Source organism: Pan troglodytes, chromosome 17 (assembly GCF_028858775.2).
Source record: "Pan troglodytes isolate AG18354 chromosome 17, NHGRI_mPanTro3-v2.0_pri, whole genome shotgun sequence".
Lineage (NCBI taxonomy): Eukaryota > Metazoa > Chordata > Mammalia > Primates > Hominidae > Pan > Pan troglodytes.
The window spans coordinates 36,429,387-36,452,006 of record NC_072415.2 but is presented as its reverse complement, the minus strand read 5'-3'; the positions used below and the strand labels follow the sequence as shown (position 1 = coordinate 36,452,006).

At 41.7% G+C, this 22,620-nt stretch overlaps 2 protein-coding genes and 1 pseudogene across 2 annotated transcripts in view; 1 reads left to right on the top strand and 2 right to left on the bottom strand.

The window, feature by feature from the left end:
• The window catches only part of KCTD1 (potassium channel tetramerization domain containing 1), a 203,160-nt gene that overhangs the window by 52,066 nt on the left and 128,474 nt on the right, over positions 1–22,620 (top strand). The window lies entirely within an intron of this gene.
• On the bottom strand, positions 4,494–6,612 carry LOC100615285 (anamorsin-like; annotated as a pseudogene).
• Positions 11,518–13,286, bottom strand: LOC129137878 (glutamic acid-rich protein-like). Its single transcript, XM_054672059.2, has 2 exons — positions 12,858–13,286; positions 11,518–12,679 (listed from the first exon to the last, which is right to left on the bottom strand). Exon 2 carries the CDS (start codon positions 12,674–12,676, stop codon positions 12,146–12,148), a length of 531 nt encoding a protein of 176 aa, XP_054528034.2. The 5' UTR covers positions 12,677–12,679; positions 12,858–13,286; the 3' UTR covers positions 11,518–12,145.

Here is a 22,620-nt window from a genome sequence, read left to right as displayed (position 1 = left end):
AATTGATTGAGACCTGTCTCAGATACTTTTGGGTTCACAAAAGTCACATTGCAAAGAGAAGGGTAAACAATTTTTGTAATCGACCTACCTCAGTTACTAAGATGTTATATATATAGATAGATAGATAGATAGATATAGATATAGATATATGGTGTATTTAGGGGGGTTGGAGGGGGGACAGGATATAGGTATGGCTTGAGCAAAAAGTTCAAGTAGAGAAAGAGAGACAGACAGAAGCTACAGCTATAACAGTGGTCTAGGGCCAGGTCGTGAATGAAACTTGGAAGCCACATGTAGGAGTTGGAAATTTTTTCTGGAGGTAATTGGAAAACCATTGAAGGTTTGATGGGATTACATATTTATTTCAGAAAAGATATAATGAAAAATTTTCTGAAGGGAAGAGATTGGAATTCTAAAAAAACACACAGTTAAGAAGCTACAGTACCATAGTAATTCAGGTGAGAAGCTATAAGGACTTGTGTAAGGGAGGAATGGCAAAGGAAAAAGGGTGATACATTTGGGGAAAAATTGGGGCAAAATTGCCAGGTCGAATGTGTGGTTGTAACTAATTTGTTGTCTCTCTTCTTTTTTCATAATAAGACCCTCGATTGTAGACAGCCCATGTTGACTCAAAATAAAGACCACATCTCCCAGCTTCCCTTGCAGCTAAGTGAGACCATATGAGTACATCCTGATCAATGAAACGGAACAGATGTGTCATGTGGTGATTTCCTGAACCTTTACTAAAAGACGGCTGAGGCATGCCCTTTGTCTGTTTCTTTTTCCTTCTCTACCCTATTGCCTGGAACACAGTAATCCATTTTTGGGACAGGAGGATAAAGGCTATACTCTGAGGATGGCAGGGTAGTGAGCTAGAAGGAACCTGGGTTCCTAAAGAGGTAATAAAGTCACCAAGTCAGCCCTGGACTGCAGGCCTACTTCCTGAGTTTCTTTATTTTTTTTTTAACTTTTATTTTAGGTTCAGGGATACATGTGAAGGTTTGTTACATAGATAAACTCGTTTCACAGGGATTAATTGTACAGATTATTTCATCACCCAGGTATTAAACCCAGTATCCAAGAGTTATCTTTTCTGCTCCTCTCCCTCCTCCCACCCTTCACCCTCAAGTAGACCCCTGTGTCTGTTGTTCCTTTCTTTGTGTTCATGAGTTCTCATCATTTAGCTCCCACTTGTAAGTGAGAACATGCAGTATTTGGTTTTCTGTTCCTGTGTTAGTTTGCTAAGGATAATAGCCTCCAGCTCCATTTATGTTCCTGCAAGACATGATCTCATTTTTTATGGCTGCATAGTATTCCATGGTGTATATGTACCACATTTTCTTTATAGACATTTAGGTTGATTCCATATCCTGCTATTGTGAATAGTCCTGCAGTAAACATTTGTGTGCATGTGTCTTTATGGTAAAATGATTTATATTCCTCTGGGTATATACCCAGTAATGGGATTGCTGGGTCAAATGGTAGTTCTGCTTTTAGCTCTTTGAGAAGTTGCCATACTGCTTTCCACAATGGTTGAACTAATTTAAACTCTCACCAGTATGTAAGTGTTTCCTTTTCTCCACAACCTTGCCAGAATCTGTTATTTTTTTGATTTTTTAATAATAGCCATTCTGACTGTGTGAGATGGTATTTCATTGTGGTTTTGATTTGCATTTCTCTAATGATCAGTGGTATGGAGCTTCTTTTCATATACTTGTTGGCCACATGTATGTCTTCTTTTGGAAAGTGTCTGTTCATGTCCTTTGCCCACTTTTTAATGGGGTTGTTTGTTTGTTTCCTGTAAATTTGTTTAAGTTCCTTATAGATGCTAGATATTAGACCTTTGTCAGATGCATAGTTTGCAAATATTTTCTCCCATTCTGTAGGTTGTCTGCTTACTCTGCTGATAGCTTTTTTTTTTTCTGTGTGCAGAAGCTCTTAAGTTTAATTAGATCCCATTTGTCAATTTTTGCTTTTGTTGTGATTACTTTTGACGTCTTTTTCAAATGCCTTTTCCAATGTATGGGCTGGTATTGCCCAGGTTTTCTCCTAGGGTTTTTATAGTGTGGGGTTCTATTTATTTATTTATTTATTTATTTTCTTTTTTTGAGACACAGTCTCACTCTGTCATTCAGCCTGGAGTGCAGTGGCACAATCTCGGCCCACTGCACCCTCTGCCTCCCAGGTTCAAGTGATCCTCCTGCCTCAGCCTGTCAAATAGCTGGGATAACAGGAGCATGCCACCACACCTGGCTAATTTTTGTATTTTTAGTTGAGGCGGGGTTTCATCATATATTGGCCAGGCTGGTCTTGAACTCCTGGCCTCAGGTGATCCACCCACCTCGGCCTCCCAAAGTGCTGGAATTACAGGCATGAGCCATAGTACCTGGCTTACATTTAAGTCTTTTTTTTTTTTTTTTTAACAGGGTCTCACTCCAGTTGCCCAGGCTGGAGTGCAGTGGGGCAATCTTGGTTCACTGCAGCCTCGACCTCTTAGGCTGAGGTGATTCTCCCACCTCAGCCTCCCAAGTACGTGGGACTAGAGGCGTGCACCACCACGACTGGCTAGTTTTTTTGTATTTCTAGTACAGACAAGGTTTCACCATGTTGCCCAGGCTGATCTCAAACTCCTGGACTCAAGCAATCCACCTGCCTCAGCCTCCCAAAATGCTGGGATTACAGGTGTGAGCCACCGGGCCTGGCCTACATTTAAGTCTTTAATCTATCTTGAGTTGATTTTTGTATATGCTATACGGAAGGGGGTCAGCTTCAATCTTCTGCATATGGCTAGCCAGTTATCCCACACCATTTATTGAATAGGCATCTCTTCCCCATTGCATGTTTTTGTCAGCCTTGTCAAAGATCAGATGGTTGTAGATGTGTGGCCTTATTTCTGGGCTCTCCCTTCTGTTCCATTGGTCTATGTGCCTGTTTTTGTACCACGACTATGCTGTTTTGGTTACTGTTGCTTTGTAGTATCAAATGAAAGAGAAATAAACTACTATTCTCATATTTAGGCCCTTTGTTCTTTAGGATATTTGTTATTCGCAGGTGAGCATATGCTGAACTGATACAACTGTGGAAGGAGAACTTAAGTTTATGTGGATCATGATGTTATTAACCCAGGAGGAAGAACAGAACTCTAAGGGGAATTTATGAGATCTATCATGTAGCTGATAAGTTCCTGATGCCTGTGGAAGAAACAGATAAAGATCTTTACCTCTGGAGAGAGGAATTGTGTGATGAGACTCTGGAAGAGGGACCTGGATGACTTAATCTGATACTAAAAACACTTTTGAATCTTTGATATTTTATACCATTTGCTTGTTATGCCTAAGCATAAATAATTAAATACTTTCAAAAAATGAAAGAGGAGAGAACAATTCCCAACTTATTCTATGAAGTCAGCCTTACCCTGATAACAAAATCAGATAAAGCCATCACAAGACAGGAAAACTATACCCACATTTCTTATAAATATAGATGTAAAAATTTTCAACAGAATACAAATGGAATCCAGCAACATATGAAACCATGATCAAATGAGATTTGTCCCAAGAAGGCACGGTTGGTTTAACATGAAAATCAATCATGTCTTATACCATAGTAATAGAATAAAGGACAAAAATCTCAATTGACACAGAAAAATCAGTTGGCAAAATTCAACACCCTTTCATGATAAAAACACTAAATAACTTCCTCAACCCAATAAAGACATTTATGAAAACCCCACAACTAACATCATACTTCATTGTGAAAGACTAGACATTTCCCCTAAAGTCAGTAACACAAGAAGAATGTCTGTTCTCATCACTTCCATTCATCATGGAAGTGTACCTGGAGGTTCTGGTAAGGGCAATTAGGCAAGAAATTGAAATAAAGGCATAAATATGAGAAAGGAAGAAGTAAAACTATCCTCAGGTGACATAAATTTTTAATATATAAAATACTAAGAAATCCACCAAAAATGATAAAAACAAACAAGTTCTGCAAGGTTACATGATACAAGATCAATACTAAAAATCAATTGTATACACTAATAATGAACAATACAATAATAAAATTAAGTAAACATTTCCATTTATAATTGCAGCAAAAAATCTAGGAATAAAGTTAACAAAGGAAATGCAAGATTTGTAAACTGAAAACTACAAATTATGTTGAAGAAAATTAAAGACCTAAAGAATTGGAAAGGCATACTATGTTCATGGATTGGAAGACATAGTATTGTTAAGATGGCAGTGCTCCCCAAATTGATCTGCAGATTCAATGCAGTCTCCATCAAAATCACGGCTGTGTTTGTTGCATCACATCTTGAAAAGGAAGAACAAGTTGGAATACTCACACTTTCCTCAATTTCAGAACTTAATAAATGCTCCAGTAATCATAAGGATAGATATATAGATATGATGCTGACATAAGGATAGTCATATAGATTAATGGAATAGAACTGAGAGTCCAGAAGTATGCCTTTACATTTATGGTCAATTGAATTTCTTTCTTTTTTTTTTTTTTTTTTTTTACCAATGAACACTTTTATTTACTGGAAAAATATAAAAATCCAGGTCTCTTAAATCCACACAATCTCTCCAAATATTTGGCAAGATAGATCCCAAGTCCGTACGGGTGGGTAACAAGAACAAAGGGGTCTCTGCTCAGAGAGACTTATTGTTGTTCAGAGTTCTGCCCTGCTTCCCTCTAAATGCTCATCAACCTGGGCTCTTCTAAAGTGGGCAGACAGGCCCTATTCTAAGTGTAGGACTAGCCCCATTTGTGTGTGACACTAAGTTCCTCCAATGGTCCAAACTGAGCATGGATGACTATCCAACATCACACACAAATGCACATCCCCTCTCTTTATAAGACATGCAGAATCTCAAGATATCTCAAGATATGCAGCAAGTTTAATACCTGAAGGTTAACATAAATGACAACAGGACACAGATGCAATGCTACAGTAAAATGTGGTTGGGGATGGAAGGGGGCAGAGGGACACTGGGTATCATCACAGCAACCAGTGAGTGAGTCCTCTGGTGCCCTGAGGAGGTTGCGAGACACTTGACTCGTGTCACAAAGAATGGAGTAAACTATCAACTCTGAAAGACAAGCAGGTGGCAGCATTGCTGAGATGAGACTCAGGGCAGGGGTCTGCAGCTCTGTTAGAGTGTTAATGCTCAAGGATGCCTGGGCTCAAGAGTGTTCTGGTCAGCATTTTAACATCAGAAGAAGGGCTTCTTCAGGACACACTCCCTTCTCTTAACATGAGGTGAAGAAACCCATCCCATGCTGAGTAACCGGGCCCCATAATACCTTGGTCTTTTGATACACAGCAGCACTACACACCACTGCGCCCCCCCAGCCAGCTTCACTCTGTCTGCTAAGCACCCACTCTGCAAATAGATCTCAGAGTGAACAAATCCAGAGGAGGTGGGAGGAGACACCGTGGTGGGATTTGAGGGACAGGAGTTGGCTGGAGGAGCAGATGGGTCCCATGTCAGGCCCTTCCTAGGCATCGTGAAGATTGCTATTGCTCAGAAGTGCCTTTTCCCCAGGTTTGAAGGCTGGCATCCCAAGGTAGGGGCAGCTGGCACAGCGGAAGGCATCACCCAGGTAGCAGTTTCCACAAGCCGACTTGGGCTGGGAGCTCATCTGTTCCCTTGACTTCTCTTTTTCCAGTTCTGTGGCAAGGCCACAGGTGCAGTTCTTACAGGCCTTCCTCTTTTTCCCTTCCCCACAAGAAGCAGCCTGCAGGGAAGCCGGATCTGGCTTCTTCAAATCTTCTGGATCCAGCAGCTCATCTGAGTCAATGAGATCCATGCTGTCGTCCTCCATATCGTTGGCTGAGAGGGTCCACAGCTTGGCAGCAGCAGGGTCCACAGCAGGCTTCACTGAAGGAGAAGACTTCTTGGTGATGGAAAACTTAAGCTGACTAGAAGAATCCACTTCAAAGTTTTGTTTTTTGCCTGTGATCTGAACAAACAGCAGGCTGTCACTTTCATGACCAAGGTGTTCTCGAACAGACTGTATTTCCTCAGGGGTTAGGGGCTCCCGTTGCAGCTCTTTCACTTCCACAAGACCAGAAAGAGTCAGGGCTGAACACAGCTTAGATGCTGTCTTCACTTTGCTATTGTTATCTACAGCTGTCTCTACTGGCTCTTTCAGAAAAAGACATCCACCAGGCTGAAGGATCTGGGTGATTTCAGCCAAAATCTCAGCACTGTGCAGAGTGGTGCTTCCCGGGACTAAACCCGACAAAATAATGTCAAAGCTGGATTCTTTGTGGGCAGACTGCAACAGCTGGTTCATGTTTTCCACAGACCCATGGCCCTCATTGCCAGTTAACCTTGAAGCTCATCCACCAGACCTTTCAGAGCCTCCACTGGGGATGACTTATCCCAGACCACTGCCACAAACTGGCCAGCAGAGATCCCAAAATCTGCCATTCTTGCAGTGCAGTACTGACGGACCTAAAAACTGCTAGCCAAAAGAGAATCAAGACTGCCACCTGGGCTCGCTCCCGGCTTCTCCCCCGGTCAATTGAATTTCTAAAAGAGCACCAAACAATTCAATGGAGAAGGAATAGTCTTTTCAACAACTTTTGCTGGAACAACTGGATATCTACATGCAAAAGAATGTGACAAAAATGAAATAAAAGTCATCATACATTATACCATTTATAAAATTATCACATACAAAAAAAGATCATAACTAATTCTAAGAGCTAAGATAGTAAAACTCTTAGAAGAAAACATTGAAATAAATCTTTGTGATCTTGGATTTGTCAATAGTATCTTAGAGGTGATACCAAAAACACAAGTAACAAAAGAAAAAATAGACAATTTGGACTTTATCAAAATTAAAACCATTCTTGCTACAAAAGACATCAGGAAGAAAGTCCAAAAGACAACCCACAGAATAGGAAAAAATGTTTATAAATCATAATCTGATAAAAGATTTGCATTGCGAATACATAAAGAACCCTCACAACTCAACAATAAAAAACAAATAAACCTATTTAAAATAGGCAAAGAATTTAAAGAGAGATTTCTCCAAAGAATATATACGAATGGCCAATAAGCGCATAAAAAGATGCTCAATCTTATTAGTCATTAGGGAAATGCAAATCAAAACTACAATGAGATACTCACACCCACTTAGGATAGCTATATAATTTAAAACACAGACAATAACAAGTGTTGGTTAGGATGTGGAGAAATAGGAATTCTCAAACACAGCTGATGGGAATGTAAACTTGTGAAGCTGCTTTGGAAACAATTTTGAAGTCCCTCAAAAAAGTTAAAGATAGTACTACCATATGGCCCCACATTTGTACTCCTAGAAAATCAAAAACGTGTGTGTGTGTGTGCGTGTGTGTGCGTGTGTGTGTGTGTAAAAAAAAAGAGAGAATTGAAAACATATATCCATACAAAAGCTTATACATGAATGTTCATTCCAGCATCATTTATAATAGTCTAACCGTGAAAACAATCTGAAAACAATCTCAGTGTCCATCAGCTAATGACTGGATAACAGAAGGGAGTACATCCCTACATGGAATATTATTCAGCCATGAAAACAAATGAAGTTCTGATACATGGAACAATATGGATGAACCTTGTAAACAAGCTAACTTCAAGAAGCCAAACACAAAGGTCATATATTCTATGATTCCATCTACATGAAATGTCCAGAATAGGTACAGGATTCATAGAGACAGCAAGCTGATTGATTAGTGGTTGCTAGGAGTTGAGGGGAAGTCAAGCTGATTGATTAGTGGTTGCTAGGAGTTGAGGGGAAGTCAGAATGGGAAGTGATTGTCAATGAGTACAGTGTCTTAGAATCAGCCTTGGAACCCATCATTTCTCCAAGAAGTTCTGGTTTCTTGCACTGAGCAATAGTATCTAGAAGCCAAGGGCCAGGTGCGGTGGCTCACGCCTGTAATCCCAGCACTTTGGGAGGCCGAGGTAGGCAGATCTCTTGAGGTCAGGAGTTCAAAACCAGTGTGGCTAACACAATGATACCCTGTCTCTACTAAAAATACAAAAATTAGTTGGATGTGGCAGTGGACCCCTGTAATCCCAGCTACTTGGGAGGCTGAGGCAGGAGAATTGCTTGAACCGGGGAGGTGGAGGTTGCAGTGAGCTGAGAGTGTGCCATTGCACTCCAGCCTGGGTGACAGAGCAAGACTCCAAAAAAAAAAAACCACCAAGACCCCAGTACTAGGTGTGTTCATTGCTACTGCTGTGTTTGCTCCCAGACTCTCTCAGTGGAAAGAGTTTGGAAGCATGTATGTACATACACATAGTTAGTTATTAACACCTTTTGTTTACAAAAAATACCCATTTGTTTTTATATCTGCTTATCTTGCAAAACTTCAGCTCATACCAATACCTCCAATTCCAGTCCCTAATCACAGGGTAGTTATCTTCCATCCTATATGATACAGGATATTATCTGATCAGGCCCCTGTATGTAATCAATATTACCACTGCTGCCCCTCCCTGCACAATGCCCTCCTCTCAGTCTCCACACCTCAAGTTTGTTCCTTCCTCCCATGTGCACATCATCATCACCTTGCTCAGGCCCCAGCAGCCCACACTAGGCCACTCCTTTATGGGGTGACCTTGTGCTTTCACCTCAGGCTCTAACTTTCATCTCGGTGTTCCCTCTCTGGGGGTACCCTCCTCAACTTGCCTGGGCTCCAGTGACCTGAGCCAGTTTCCCCTCCCACATGGAGGTCCTCCTCACCCCATGGGACTCCTATTCCTACAGCAAGCAGCCCTCCTACACATATATTCTCTTTACCCACCGAGACTCCAGTGCCTTCTCTGGGTCACTGCAGCTTCCCCAGAGCAGGCCCGTATGACCACTTGGCTCTGCTCTAGTGGTGTTACAACCAAATTTTTCAAGAAGGAAAGTGGATGGGAAAGAGGAAATCAAAGAGCCATATGTGATTTTAAGAACTCTTTCATCAGCAATTCCAACTAACATCTCTTAGATTAACGGAAATGGAACTCAAGGCTTGAAGAGAGAAGAATGTCTAAGACAAACATTATAGAGAGTAGTAACATTCTTAACAACAGTAGCAATGGCTACCTGTCATTTAGTAAACTATTACTTTGTGCTCGGCACATTGATTTAATCTTCACAAAAACCTTGTAAATTGAATATTACCTCCATTTTTCAGAAGAAGAACCTGATATTTAAGGTGGTAAACCAGCTTAGTCAAGATTACCCAACTCTTGTTGGTAATGTAGAGTCCAAATGCAAATCTATCTGAATTCAAAGCATCAGTTGTTTAACCACCAAACTCCCTCATCAGAAATCCCTTGCCAGGTACACATGAGTCAGAATTAGTGTTTAATTAGAATTAAGTCCCCTCGGGCTGCCATAACAAAATACCATAGACTAGGTGACTTAAACAACAGAAATTTATTTTCTTACAGTTCTAGAGGATGGAAAGTCCAAGAGCAAGGTCCTGCAGGGTTCACTTTCTGGTGAGGGCTCTCTTTCTGTCTTGTAGGTGATCACCTTTTTTTACTATGTGTTCAAATGACCTTTCTTTGTGCACACAAAAAGAAGAAAGAGAGGGAGAGAGCTTTCTGGTATATCTTCCTATAAGGGCACTAATCCCATCTTGAAGGTCTCACCCTCATGACCTTACCTAACCCTAGTTACCTTCCAAAGACCCCATCTCCAAATATTATCACATGCGAGTTAGGGCTTCAACACATGAATCTGTGGGGGATACAAACATTCAGTCCACTACAATTAGGATTACATTACTTTATTTTTAGTTATTTTTAATTTTTCTTTTGAGACAAAGTCTCACACTGTTGCCTAGCTGCAGTGCAGTAGTGTCATCATGGTTCACTAAAGCCTTGAACTTCTGGGCTCAAGTGATCCTCCCACCTCCTCAGCTTCCTGAGTAGCTAGGACTACAGGGGCACACTACCACACCTGGCTAACTTTTTTAAATTATTTTTTGTAGAGATAGGGTCTTGCTATGTTGCCCAGGCTGGTCTTGAACTCATGGTCTCAAGCAGTCCTCCCACCTTGGACTCCCAAAGTGCTGGGATTACCGGTGTGAGCCAATGAACCCAGCCTACAATACATTTCTAATGTTAAAGCTTTGCTTTATTTAATACAAAACTTAGAAGAGGGTCTACTTAAAAGTAAATGGAGGCCCCAGAAGTCCAGCAGTGATGAGCCTCAGGTAGGTGGTGGTGGCACAATGCAGGGCACATAGGCACTTCTCTGTGATTGCTCCTCTGTGTGTGGCTTCTTATCCCAAAGTCACTTTGTGGCAGTCTAGCCCCTCCATTCTGCCAGCAAGAAGGAGGAAGGAAGGACATTGCCCACGAGTTGTGCGGGCCCCTCCCTCTAATATCCATTGACCAGAATATAGTCACGTACCAAAGCCTAACTGCAAGGGAAACTAGAAAATGTGATCTTTATTCTAGAGGGCCAAATGTTTGCCTAAAAACTGGGATTCTATTTCTACTGAAGAATGGAGACAGGTTACTAGAGATGCACTTGTGGCTTCTGCCTTATCAGAGAAGAATGAAGGAATTCTAAGGAAACTGAGGGCTGAGGTGAAGTTGGAAATAAGAAATGTATGGTGATGCTCAGGACCTATCACAGGAATGGGGTAGGGGGTAGTGAGGAAGCCCCTTGTGCCAGGCCTGAAATCATTCATCAAGCCCTAAATTTAGACTTTCAACTTAATGTCTAAATAGAGTTATACATCGAGGATAAGGGTCTGTATGAGTCAGAGTTCTCCAGAGATACAGAATCAATTAGATGAAGAGAGGAGAGAGATAAAGAGCAGAAGAGTGGGGAGAGGGAAAGTGGAAGAGGGAGAGGGGAGGAGATGGGGGAGAGGAAAATGGAGAGAGAGATATTTATTCTAAGGGATTGGCTCACATGATTATGAGGGCTGCTAAGTCCCAAATCTGCAGGTCTGGCAGGTGGGCTGGAAGTTGTTGATGTTGCAGCCCAGAGTCCAAAAACAGCCTGGAGATAGAATTTCTGCTTCCTGGGGGCCTCAATCATTTCTCTAAAGGCCTTCCACTGACTGGATGAGGCCCACTCACATGATGGGGGGTCATCTGCTCCACTGATTTAAATGTTAATCTCATTCCAAAATATCTTCTCAGCAGCGTCTAGACTGTTGGTTGGCCAGACATTTGGGCACCGCAGCCTAGCTGAGTTGACATAAAGTTAGCCATCACCAGGGCCTGCGGATCCAGTAACAGGCTTGAAAGGAGCAGATACTCTCTGATTGCAACGCATTTGTGCTGCAGTTACCTGGATCCCCTCACCTAGGGTCTACTGTGATTTTTGTCTTAATTTCTCTGTCATAGGAGCAGCACAATTATATGTGCACTATATTCTTAACTTTAAAAGACTTAATTTGTTAAATATAAACTTTAGGATTTTAAGGAGACCCAACAAAAATCACTTCTCTCCTCCACCTGACTTGTAGACATCAATTAAGAAATGTCTGTACACAAATGCCAAAAGTTTACCTTTATTACTAAATAAGCTTATATTAGAGAATGCAGCATACATTTGCAGACAAGTGATCTTCCTAATACTCTACTGATTTAGGCTAACTTCCCCTCCCAGTCACTGGCAGCTCTTGACCTAAGCCTTCCCTAGCAGGAGGAAGGAGCAACCCTTCTAGACCATGGAGTAGAAGATCACAGAGCAGCTGTCCAAGCCCAGCTCCTTCAAGCTCACCAAGATGGTAAATCATGCCACTTGTTATGCTAATGTGATTTCTTCTTCCACATAAGTGAAGGCATCAAGGATGGGGTTGGGGTATTTCCTCTAAACATAAAATATTCCACCGTTTTTATAATCCTGTTTTGACTGCTTCTCCCCCCCTTCTCTTCTTTCTCCTCCTCCTCTTCCTCCTCGTCCTCCTCATCTTCCTCCTTCTCCTCCTTATCTTCCTCTTCCTCCTTGTTCTCCTCTTCCTCCTTGTCTTCCTCCTCCCTCCTTGTCCTTCTCCTCCTGCTCCTTGTCTTCCTCCTCCTCATCTTCCTCCTCCTCATCTTCTTCCTCCTCCTCATCATCATCTTCCTTGTCCTCATCTTCCTCCTCCTCTTCCTCCTCCTCTTCCTTCTCTTCCTCCTCCTCATCTTCCTCCTCCTCCTTGTCTTCCTCCTCCCTCCTTGTCCTTCTCCTCCTGCTCCTTGTCTTCCTCCTCCTCCTCGTTGTCTTCTTCCTCCTCCTTCTCCTTGTCTTCTTCCTCCTCCTTCTCCTTGTCTTCCTCCTCCTTGTCTTCCTCCTCCTCCTCATCTTCTTCCTTCTCCTTCTCATCTTCCTCCTCCTCTTCCTCCTCCTCCTCTTCTTCCTCCTCTTCCTCCTCTTCTTCCTCCTCCTCTTCCTCCTCCTCTTCCTCCTCCCCTTCCTTCTCCTCATATTGCTCCTCCTCCTCCTTGTCTTCCTCCTCCTCCTCCCTTATGAGAAGCTTCAGAAACAGAAATGTGCAGGGCCTCCCTGGCCAAGCTAAATGTTCTGGGCAGTCCAAGAGCAAGAGTGAAGCATGGAAGTGGTGCATTGTCCCAGGCTTGGTGTTAACCTGAGCCATGTGGTGGAACATCAGAGAAATGAAATGACTGACCTTGAAGCCCAGAGGGGGACGAGAGACCGGAGAGACCAGCATTCTCTGTGAGATTGAACAATAAAGTTAATAGGTGTGAGGAAGAGGGAGGGAAGGGGAGAAATTAGCTTCACTGAGCATCGACTGTGTTGCTAGGTGCTTTCAGTCATATGCAGCCCACCTTACAATCCTGCAAAATACTATGTCACAGACAAAGAATATAAGGCTCAGAAATATAATTTACCTGAGGTCACACAGCCAGCAAGTGGCAAAGCCAACATTTAAACCCAGATCTCTGCTTCTAAAACTTGCCCCCATTTCCCCATTAGATTAGCTGCTTCCAGGAACATAAGAAAGGTAGAACATGGAAGGTTACAGAGCAGAGGGGATTATAATGCTTAAGCTTTCAGAGCTGGAGCACTTCCCACTGAAGACAAAGTCAAGGATGTGGTCATGGAGGTGGGTTGCTGAACTGGATGGAAGTCAAGATCTTTGGATTAGAGAAGGGCAAGAACATATAGGGCTCATGTTGGATGGGCCATCAGCATCGACAGTGATGGTTTACTAGGCTGGGCTGAATAGAGGTGAGTATGCATGCAAGGTAGAAACCCCTGAACAGATGCTGGGGGGAGAACTAGAGATTGGAGGACATGGAATGATGGGCACAGAGCCCACAGCTTGGTGATGGTAGCCATGGAACTATTGTAAATGAACAATCCCAAGGCGACTGCAGAATTCTGAGTTTTTCCTCTTTTTCCCGATTTTCTCAGCAAAGCATATGTTGCCATTTCACTGTCATCTTCTTACACTTCACTGCAGAAGAACTACATAATTTGAAAGATTATTTAAATTATTTTTCTGGTAAAGAAAAAAACTGTTTCTAACTTTTTGTATCATAAGGGATTTTTTTTCAAGTATGGTTTTAAGAATTAGACAATTCTACTCTTAAGAGATGGGAACTGAGACCTTCATTCTCATAATTGGTAGTGACGAAGCTCTGTATGAGCCTTTATTACACATGGTAAAGACTTTCATGAATATGCCCAGGTGTCAGAAGTTGTTACTAGACTAACAAAGTAACTAGTAGTTGTAGTTACTTACACAGTAACTAGACAGTGCATGATTTATGCTCTAATGTTAAAAATAGTATTGTATCATGTGTTCAATAGATTGTGGCTAGGTCCCACATTGTATCTCTTACAGGGACTAATTTTACACAAAAACTGATTTTTAAAAAATGCTTCCATGTCTAACAGTCCTGATGGTAAACTCCAAATCATGGCTGGTTTGTTTGACACACCAGGAGTGCTAATTTATTTATTATATACACTAAGAGGAATATAAAGTTCGGTGGTTCGAATTAGATAATTTAGTGTCCCAAGATTGTTTATTTGATTGCCTTAGGCAGGACTTAAGGGTAACTAGAGAATTTGTACAGCTTACTCTGTGTATGTACAGTATGGAGGTCTGTTGCTTCCGCCCTCTCCTTTTGCACACCTTTTGAGCAGTTTAGTACGTATTGCAATTTCTGCAGGAAGGTGGCCATGGTGAAGGCCTTGGGGAAATCCCTGCACCTTGAATAGAATTTGGGATGTGGCTCTGTAGTAAGATGGACTTGCGGTTCAATCCCAGCTCAGGGCCTTTTTAAATTATTAGTAGTAGTAGTAGTCGGGAGACCTTGAGCAACATGCTTTATCTTGTATCTTCAGTAACCCTTCCTGAAAGGATGAAATTATCCTTAAAAGATGAGTAAAGGAGATTGAAAATAATTTAGTTATTTAAAGTATTTTCAGGCCCTGCATGGTGGCACATGCCTGTAATCCCAACACTTTGGTAGGCCAAGGCAGGAGGACTGCTTGGAGCCAGGAGTTTGAGACCAGCCTGGACAACAAGGTGAGACCCTGTCTCTATGGAAAAAATAATAATAATTAGCTGGTGTAGTGGTATGTACTTGTAGTTTCAGCTGCATGGGAGGCTGAGGCAGGAGGATGGCTTGAGGCCAGGAGTTCAAGCTATAATTGCACCACTGCACTCCAGCCTGAGCAACAGAGCAAGACCCTGACTCAATTGAAAAAAAAAAATCAGTGATTTTCATATACATTATCTAATCTGAACCACTGATCTTCGTATTCTCCTTAGTGTATATAATAAGTAATAAGCATTCCTGGTGTGTCAAACAAAGCAGCCATGATTTGGGGTTCACCATCAGGACTATTAGGCATGGAAAACTTTAGAAAAAAATTATTAGTTTTTATTTAAAATTAGTCCCTGTAAGAGATACCATGTAGGACCTAGCCAGAATCTCTTGAACACAAGAAAAAATGTGATACTTCATGTGTATAATACATCCAGATTTCTGGAGTTAGAAATACCAAAAATGCATATAGGCAGTTTTCATCCATAATGGAATGTAAACAATAGCCTAAATAAGTGAATATTTGCAGTTGCATCATGTAACCTTTTAACATTGCTCTGCAAATAGCTATTCATTTTTCAGCAGGTAAAACTGTACCACACAAGCAGAAAAGAAGGCCTGGTTAAGTTTATATTTTCTAAGAGAAGCCTTGCTAAAAGAAAACAACCATACGTTTTAAGGTATCGCTTGATCGGCTGCCTTTCTAAATAGATAGGGCAATATAAGTCACAATTTGCTTAGGATGCTTTGGGCCACTAATAATAAGAGACTCAGAAATGGTCTAATACATTTCTAATAAATGAGCAAAATGCATTCACAGCCGGGCACGGTGGCTCATGCCTGTAATCCCAGCACTTTGGGTAGCCAAGGCAGGCAGATCATTTGAGATCAGGAGTTTGAGACCAGCTTGGCCAACACGGTGAAACCCCATCTCTACTAAAGTGAAAAAAAAAAAAAAAATGAGCCAGGTGTGGTGCCATGTGCCTGTAACCCCAGCTACTCAGGAAGCTGAGGCAGGAGAACTGCTTGAACCCAGGAGGCAGAGGTTGCAGTGAGCTGAGATCATGCCACTGCACTCCAGCCTGGGCGACACAGTAAGACTGTCTCAAAAATAAAATAAATAAAATAAAATAAAATAACGCATTCACTTACGAAGTACGGAGATAGGGCTGTTCCAGGATTCACTAATTTGGCAACTTAACAACAGAAGCATTACCTCCTTTCAGTTCTGCCTTCTCAGATCGACTCCCCTTGTGCTCACAAGGTGGCTGCCAATAATCTGGGTATCACATGTAGTTATGACTTCATGAAGTCAGAGAAGATGCTGTTTCTTCCCATGCATCCCTTTATCAGCAGGCACATATAATAGTAGTCTCCCAGTAAACTTCCCTTTCTCTCTCACTGGCCAGAATTGCCTTGTGTGCTCATTTCTGGCAGGGGATGGAATCACCATGCTGTGCTTATACCAGTCAAGCTTGACCCACTGGGGCTAGGGAGGGGTCTAACCTTCCTTGATGCACACAGCCACCAGATATCTGAATAAAAATGGGGTTCTGTTAGCAAGAAAGAAAGGAGAGTGGCCAACGGCTAGGCCATTGATAGTAACTACCGCAGTAGCCAAGATACTTTGAAAGCATTGTTGTGATGTCTTTGATAACCCCTTTCAAGTTTATTTAAAGTCTGAAAGACTTTATATAACTGGCTTTACATTGAGAATTTCAGAAAGCCTGGCCCCACCACTGAGACCTATGCCCCTTTGCTCCAGTTACTTAATTTCTTGAATTCTGTTTCCATAAAATGTGGAAAGTCATAAAATCCCATAGAGGTTTCATGAGGATGAAACAAGACCATTCGTGGAAAGTGCTTAACTGAATGGCTTGCATATAATAAATGCTCAGTTAATGTTGTTATTCATTCTTCACTCTTTCTAAATGTCCTCCTGTGGCCAGTGGCCAACCCAAGGTCCAAGACTGAAAATCTGAGCCACAGGCCCGAGTCTTGTCTCTCTGTTGCCCTCACTCACATTCACGTTACCATCCTGTCCTCCCCCAGGTCTTATCCCACAGCCACAGGTCTAGACAGAGCCTTTAATTATGAGGTCGCCTCATGCAGGTATCTCCCTTCATATCCTCCATTCCCCCTACACATATGCCTAGGAGAGGGATCCTTAGAGAGTATTTATCCCTGCTCTGCTGATTGTTTGCAGTTAGATCAGTGGGTTTCCTCCACTCTTCCTGGGAGCCTAGGGATCTGAGTTCATGCTTCAGTAAGCCAAGCCGCATGGACCTCTTCCATATTTCATCCAAAGCAACACACTGCTCTATACTGTATATATTAGGGCTTTGCATTCGATTCTTGTGAAAAAGGAGTTCTGCTCCTTGTGGAAAGTGTGAAAAGCAATGGATTGGATGATGTCTCCAGTGGGGTATCAGGAACCTTCCAGAAGCTCTCTCTGCTTTGCAAACTGTCTCCTATCTCATGCAAACTCCAAATGGCCTGAAGTCCCTCCCAAGTTGGCACCTCCTTCTCTGTACTGTGCTTCTTTGACAGCCCAGCCTCCAAGAAATGCTTTCTGGGCCCCTAATAACAGGTGTCACACACACCAGCTACCTTGTTTCTAATGTCAACTGCTCCCTAGGCAATTGTCACCCTTCAAAGCTGTGCCCAACTCTTCATTACTCTGCAGAATTGTCACTATTCCATACTTATTGATAAACCCCTGCATTCAAACTCTATTTTCCACAGAGTACAAATTATTTTCAGCTGATCTGTATTCCAGAAGTTCTCACTGTGTGGTCCAGGGACCCCGGGGGTTCCTTAAAAACTATCCAGGGAGTCTGTGAGTCAAAACTGTTCTCACTCCCCTCCCCTCCCCTCCCCTCCCCTCCCCTCCCTTTCCCTTCCCTTCCCTTCCCTTCCTTTCCCTCTTTCTTTTCTTTCTACAGAGTCTTACACTGTTGCCCAGGCTGGCACCATCATAGCCTACAGTAACCTGGAGCTCATGGGTTCAAGCCGGCCTTGGCTTCCCAAAGTACTGGGATTACAGGTGCACAGCACCACACCTGGCCACAATTTCTTAAATTGAGACAAGTATGAATTTTGCCACATGGATTGATTCTTCCTTTTATGAAAGGTTTCTCTGTAGCATGCAAGGCTGTTTGGTGGCATTTTACCCACAGTAGGACTTCTTTCAAAATTGGTGTCAGTTCTCTCATACCCTGCTGCTGCTTTGTCACTAAATTTATGTCATATTCTAAAACCTTTGTTATCGTTTCAGCAATGATCACAGCATCTTCCCTAGGAGTAGATTTCATCTCAAGAAACCACTTTATTTGCTCATTTATAGGAAACAACTCCACATCTGTTAACGTTTTCTCATGAGCTTGCAGGAATTCAGTCACATCTTCAGGCTCCACTTCTAATTCTAGTTCTCTTGCTATTTCCACTACATCTGCAATTACTTCCTCCACTGTTGTCTTGATGTCTTGAGCCCCTGAAAGTCGTTTATGAGGGTCAGAATCACCTTCCTCCAAACGCCTATTAATGTTGATAATTTTTACCTCCTCTCATGAATCATAAATGTTCTTAATGGCATCTAAATGGTGAATCTTTTCCAGAATATTTTCAGTTTACTTTGCCCAGATCCATCAGAGGAATCACATAATCTATGGCTGTTATCACGTTATGAAATGGATTTCTTAAATAATAAGACTCAAAAGTCAAAATTACTACTGATTTATGGGCTACAGAATGGATGTTATGTTAGCAGACATGAAAACAACATTAATCTCTCATCTGTATATCTCCATCAGCACTCCTGGGTGACTAGGTGCATTGTCAATGAGCAGTAATATTTTGAAAGGACTCTTTTTTTCTGAGTAGTAGGTCTCAACAGGGAGCTTAAAATATTCAGTAAACCATGCTGTAAGTAGATGTGCTTTTATCCAGGCTTCGTTTTTCATTGACAGAGCACAGGCAGAGTAGATTTAGCATAATTCTTCAGAGTCCTACAATTTTCAGAGTTATAAATGAGCACTGGCTTCCACTTAAAGTCACCAGCTGCCTTAGCCCCTAACAAGAGAGTCAGCCTGTCACTTGAAGCCAGGCAGTGACTTCTCTCTAGCTATGAAAGTCCTGGATGGTATCTGCTTCTAATAGAAAGCTGTTTTATCTGCATTGAAAATCTGTTTAGTGTAACCACCTTTACTGAATAAATAGATCTTAGCTAGATCTTCTGGATAACTTGCTGCAGCTTCTCCATCAGCACTTGCTCCTTTACCTTGCACTTTTATGTTACGGAGATGGTTTCTTTCCTTAAACCTCATGAACCAACAACCTCTGCTAGCTTCAAACTTTTCTTCTACAGCTACCTCACCCCTCTCAGCCTTCATAGAATTGAAGACAGTTAGGGCCCTGCTTTGGATTAGGCTTTGGCTTAAGGGAATGTTGTGGCTGGTTTGATCTTCCATCCGGACCACTCAAACTTTCTCCATATCACCAATGAGGCTGTTTTGCTTTCTTGTTATTTGTGTGTTCACTGGAGTAGCACTTTTAATTTTCTTCAAAATCTTTTCCTTTGCATTCACAACTTAGAAAACTTGTGCAAAAGGCTTAGCTTTCTACCTAGTTCGACCATCAACATGCCTTCCTCACTAAGCTTCATCATTTCTAGTTTTTTATTTAGACATGCGACTCTTCCTTTTACTTGAACACTTAGAGACCATTGTAGGGTTATTAGTTGGCCTAATTTCAATATTGTTGTGTTTCAGAGAATAGGAGGCCTGAGGAGAGGGAGGGAGACTGAGGAACAGCTGGTTGGTGGAGCAGTCGGAACACATGCAACGCTTATTGATTAAGTTCACTGTCTTATATGGGTGCAGTTCATGGCACGTCAAAACAATTGCAATAGTAATATCAAGTCATTGATCACAGATCACCATTACAGATATAATAATAATAAAAAGTTTGAAGAATTATGAGAATTACCAAAACACGACACAAAGATACAAAGTGAGCACATGCTGTTGGGAACATGGTGCTGATTGATTTGCTAGATATAGTGTTGCCACAGACCTTTAATTTGTAAAAAATGCAGTATCTTTGAATTGCTATAAAGCGAAATACAATAAAACAATTGAATTGTATTGAAGAGACTGCTTGTTTTGTTTTGTTTTTTAAGAGACAGCGTCTTCCTCTGTGGCCCAGGCTGGAGTGCAGAGGCCCAATCCTAGCTCACTGCAGCCTTGAACTCCTGGGTTCAAGCCTGCCAGGTAGCTAGGACTATAGGAATGCACCACCATGCCCAGCTAATCTGCTTTGTTTTGTTTTGTTTTAACAGAGACAAGGTCTCACTATGTTGCCCAAGCATACCTGTACTTTTTAAGTTCGACTATAATTAATCATATTTGGGAGATTTAAAAATTACTACCAGGGAAAATCTGTCCAAAGGGTGCTTATTATTCTCATTTTGCCAATTTTGTCTTTTTTAAAATTAGATGTGTCACACAGAGTAATTCAATAAAATACGATACTTTGAATAATAATTGCAAAATATATAATTAATTCTCTGACTTGGACCATTAAACTGAATGAAATCCCATTTTTGCTTTCTTGGTATTGTAGCTGGTCTTTTCCTAGTTAGATAATTCTTTATTAGTGTGCACACCATTTACCAGACTCTGTCAAAGTTAAAACTAAAAGAAAACTAGAGATCACTGAGTTGAAACCTCTCATTTAAAAATGAACAGAGGCCCCTGCATGTTAATTAACTTGTTTAAAGTCACTCATTAAATAGTTGAACAAAAACTTCTGACTCTAGAATGTATTGCAATGCTTTAGTCAAACACTGAATTCTTTGTACAGGTAGAGAATTCCATTTGGATGGTAACTTTAGGCCTTAAGTATATTACCAATATGGTTAGATAATGATCTTACCATAATTGAAAATGTGTTTGTTAAAAGGCATTAGTTGCCAAAAGTATGCCGGTGGCCAAAATGTACAAGGAATGTACCTTCCCAACAGATAGAGGTCCTGGCTACACAGGTGGGGCAGTTAGGGGTCCAGTTAAGTTCACTTTTCTCTTTGGCTCCCAAAAGCAACCTCCAGCCTGGTATCAGGGGGCAGCATCAGACCAGGGCAAGGGTGGCCTGGAATGCTCATGAGGCGTCACCCAAAGTCAGAAGCAGGACACACCTGGAAGGAGGGCTCCTTGCAATCTAGACCTGCCTGCCACCCCCACAGTCCCTCAGCTCACTCCCACACTCCAGCAGGACTACGTGCTCCTCCTACAGGGAGCTGCCGTCTCTCTGCCTCCCAGTCTTATACATGCCGTTATCCATGCCTGCAACACCTTCCTCTCGTATCCCTTTTTCTCCTGATCTGGTTAACTCCTGCCAATTTTCAGCACTCAGTTTATACTTCACCTACTCTAGGAACCCTTTCTTGCCTCAGCCTCCATCATCACACCCTACACAGCCAGTGCGGTCAGGAGCCCCCTCCTAGGTACTCACAAAACACCCTGTGAATACCTGTCTCAGCACTTCTCATATTCCTCTTGCACTAAAATGAAAGCCCCTTAAAGGCAGGGACTGTGTCTCATTTGTCATGATACCTCCTGGACCCAGCTCAATGCCTGACACATAGTAATCTCCTCATAAATAGTTGTTGAATGAATGACTGAAAGATCTAATGAATAGGAAACCCCCTAACTTAGCACTAACAAAAATGTAATGCAAATTACATATGTAGATTTAAATTTTCTAGTGATCACATAAAAAAGGTTAAAAGAAACAGATGAAATTAATTTTATTAATACATTTTGTTTAACTCAATACATCACAAAATTATTTTCAACATGTAGTCAATATAAAACATTGTTAGTGAGATATTTTACCTTTTATTCCCCCAATCTTCAAAATCCAGTCTGTATTTTATACTTGCAGCACATCTCAATTTGTCTTGCTACATTTCATGGCCAGTGGCTACTCTATTGGATAACACAGGTGGATCCACGCCAAGAAATATCTGTTCCGGGTATTGCCAGCACACTTGATGAGCCCTCAAAGCCCTCACTCCAATCCCAATATTGCCTCAGAACCCTGGTCTTTCATATAAGAAATGACTTCAAATACACAAAACCTTCTGGGCTGGCACCAAACCCAACTGGATTCTGGAAAATACAAAGACAGGCCACTATATGGATTTATTTCTTGATCTGTGGACTGATGTTAACTTGAGGATGCAAAACAACAGACCCAACTCAAAATCAAGAAATGCCTGACATTCATTTACAGGGAAGCTGGGTGGCTGTCCTGTGCTTAAGAAAACAGCTACCATTACTGAGAGTGTCATAATCTTCCTCCAGCGTCCTTAGGAGCCACTTTTGTATTTTGATAGATGGAGAAAGAAGTTGGACAACTTTTCTTAAACAGAAAGGATATTTTTAAATTTCCTAAAACACCTGTTAATATATGTAATCAAAACGATAGCTGAAATAACTCATTAGTGACCTCATTGTATTTTTGTTGTGCTAAAGATTTAGATGATAGCAGCATCAGATGAAATAAACTTTTATCCACTTTAATGGAACTTATATATGGCCAAGTGCTTTTGAATTCCTATAAGGTGAAACAGAGTACATCAGAGAGTACCATTTGCATAGAATAATGTCACACATGAAGCCAGATTACATTTGTTAGATGATTTGGTAGTTTTAGTAGCTGTCATAGTAAGTCCTATTACCCACATCTCTGAATAAAAGCTCATGCTCACTTTTACTCTTTTCTTTTCTTTTTTTTTTTTTTTTTTTTTGAGACAAAGTCTTGCTCTGTCACCCAGATTGGAGTGCAATTATGCGATCTCAGCTTACTGCAACCTTCGCCTCCTGGGTTCAAGTGATTCTCCTGCCTCAGCCTCCTGAGTAGCTGGGATTACAGGCGCCCGCCACCACATCCAGCTAATTTTTGTATTTTTAGTAGAGACAGGGTTTCACCATGTTGTCCAGACTGGTCTTGAACTCCTGACCTCAGGTGATCCACCTGCTTTAGCCTCCCAAAGTGCTGGAATTACAGATGTGAGCCACTGCACCTGGCC